The sequence below is a fragment of the Microcaecilia unicolor genome, chromosome 10 (genome assembly GCF_901765095.1).
Source record: "Microcaecilia unicolor chromosome 10, aMicUni1.1, whole genome shotgun sequence".
NCBI lineage: Eukaryota > Metazoa > Chordata > Amphibia > Gymnophiona > Siphonopidae > Microcaecilia > Microcaecilia unicolor.
This window is the reverse complement of record NC_044040.1, coordinates 117829341-117831602: the sequence shown is the minus strand read 5'-3', so window position 1 is coordinate 117831602 and position 2262 is coordinate 117829341. Positions and strand designations below refer to the sequence as shown.

The 2262-nt window shown below is 43.0% G+C and overlaps 1 protein-coding gene across 1 annotated transcript; it reads left to right on the top strand.

Annotated features, from left to right (window-relative positions):
* The first annotated feature begins 395 nt into the window (after positions 1-395).
* LOC115478906 (mitochondrial fission regulator 1-like) lies at positions 396-1893 on the top strand. Its single transcript, XM_030216552.1, is given in 2 exon segments — positions 396-1129; positions 1320-1893. Coding segments are annotated over 2 exon segments (1005 nt in total). The 5' UTR covers positions 396-468; the 3' UTR covers positions 1664-1893.
* Positions 1894-2262: the final 369 nt, after the last annotated feature.

Below are 2262 nucleotides of genomic sequence, written 5' to 3'. Positions count from 1 at the left end.
TGATGTGATTCACAAGTGAGAAAAGGTGAAGTATGACAGGGTGTAACAAAAATTAGGATTGACCTACTAAGTGTAATGAAGATACTTGTCCCTTGATTGCTCTATATAAAGGGAGTTTACCTAGGGGTGGGTGGGAGAGGGGTGGGAAGGTTGGACTAGGACACAGGTAACCTCAGTTACCAATCAAACCAAGTCTGAAAATGCCCAGCGTAGGTCACAGCTCACAAGGTAAACTTAAGTTCTGTTTTGTTTTCGTTTACCAAACAGATCTATACAAACTGCCCCTCCTCCAGAGCTATGAGTCACCAGATGCTATGTAACCAAATCAATATTCTATATTCAAATCAATAAAGAAATACTGAACTAGACCACCAGGGACGTTGCCTTCAGACTAGCTATGGAAGATAAACAATTTTCTCAAGCTGGAATGTTTGATTGCTGGTCTAGGAAGACTTTATACTGTACCAGATGGTCCATTGGATTATACATTTAATTAGAATGGCTCTAGAACAAGCGGAATCAGCAATGGGATCCGTCCTTTGGTCTGGCACATCCTATGGATCATCTCGCAGTATTGTAAGAAAAATTGGCACAAACCTTTCATTTATACAGTCTCCAAGAGTCCAGTTTCAGCTTATTCCTTATCCTGGAGACATAAGTGTTGCTAGTCACCAGAGAGACAACGGAACAGTAGCTTCTCTTGCAGATGTGGGATGGGTATCCAGAAAAGAAGTGGAAATCTCTACAAGATTCAGGTCAGAGATGCGGCCAGAACAAACAGCTGTTGTCGAAGAGCCATGTCATTTTGGTGTACCCTTATATAGGCAGGTGTCCCTACCCAACCTGACAAAAGAGGAACCAGAGGCAAGGCTTCCAGTGGTGGCAAATGATGAGGCTCTGCAGAAGATCAATGCTCTGGAAAATGAACTTGCCAGTTTAAGAGCACAGATAGCAAAAATTGTAAATTTTCAAGAGCAGCAAAGTTTGACAGGTGGGTTGAGTTCTACTGTTCCCATAGCTACAGTACCTGGTTTAGCACCACCACCACCACCACCACCTGTACCTTCTGGTCTTCAGAAGAGCATCTCTGCCATTGAGCTCATTAGAGAGTGAAAAGCAAAAAAAAAAAAAAACACCTTGGGAGAGAGTTTTTTTGTTTGTTACATTTGTACCCTGCGCTTTCCCACTCATGGCAGGCTCAATGTGGCTTACATGGGGCAATGGAGGGTTAAGTGACTTGCCCAGAGTCACAAGGAGCTGCCTGTGCCTGAAGTGGGAATCAAACTCAGTTCCTCAGGCCCAAAGTCCACCACCCTAACCACTAGGCCACTCCTCCACTGACAGTACTCCAAAAAGGCCAGAAGTGCCTAACATGCTTGAAATCCTTAAAGCTATGAACACAGTAAAGTTGTGGTCGGTGAAAAAATCACCAGAGGAAACAAAATCAAAACTGACTGATCCTGCTGATCCAGCAACACTAATTTCAGAAGCTTTGAAAAAGAAATTTGCATACCATTACAGAAACGACAACCACAATGAAATTGAAAAAGATATTCCAAAGTCCAGTTTTAAGTCCACTACAGACACTCCGCTGTTTGGACAACATATGTTAAAATCTACAGGACAAATGAAGACTTTGATTGAAAAATCTTCAGATTTCTAAGACTGGCATTTTAGATGGTGTTACATTTTTTTTTAATAAGCACAGATTCTGTAGCTACTAAGGCAGTATTCTTCATTTCAAGGCCTAGAGGCCAGTGTTGGCCCGCTTTGACCCAAACTGTGGCTCCTTAACTTTCATCCCTCAAAAATATGTACTCACCTCCCCCTCCCTTCCCCTACATTATCCAGAGACTTTCTGCTGTCACTTTCTCCAGAACTGCCCTATTTTCCTTCAGGTGTGAGGATGTTATAATGCCGTTGTATCGCTCCATGGTGCGACCGCACCTTGAGTATTGTGTTCAATTCTGGTCGCCGCATCTCAAGAAAGATATAGTACAATTGGAAAAGGTGCAGCGAAGGGCGACTAAAATGATAGCGGGGATGGGACGACTTCCCTATGAAGAAAGACTAAGGAGGCTAGGGCTATTCAGCTTGGAGAAGAGACGGCTGAGGGGAGACATGATAGAGGTATATAAAATAATGAGTGGAGTGGAACAGGTGGATGTGAAGCGTCTGTTCACGCTTTCCAAAAATACTAGGACTAGGGGGCATGCGATTAAACTACAGTGTAGTAAATTTAAAACAAACCGGAGAAAATGT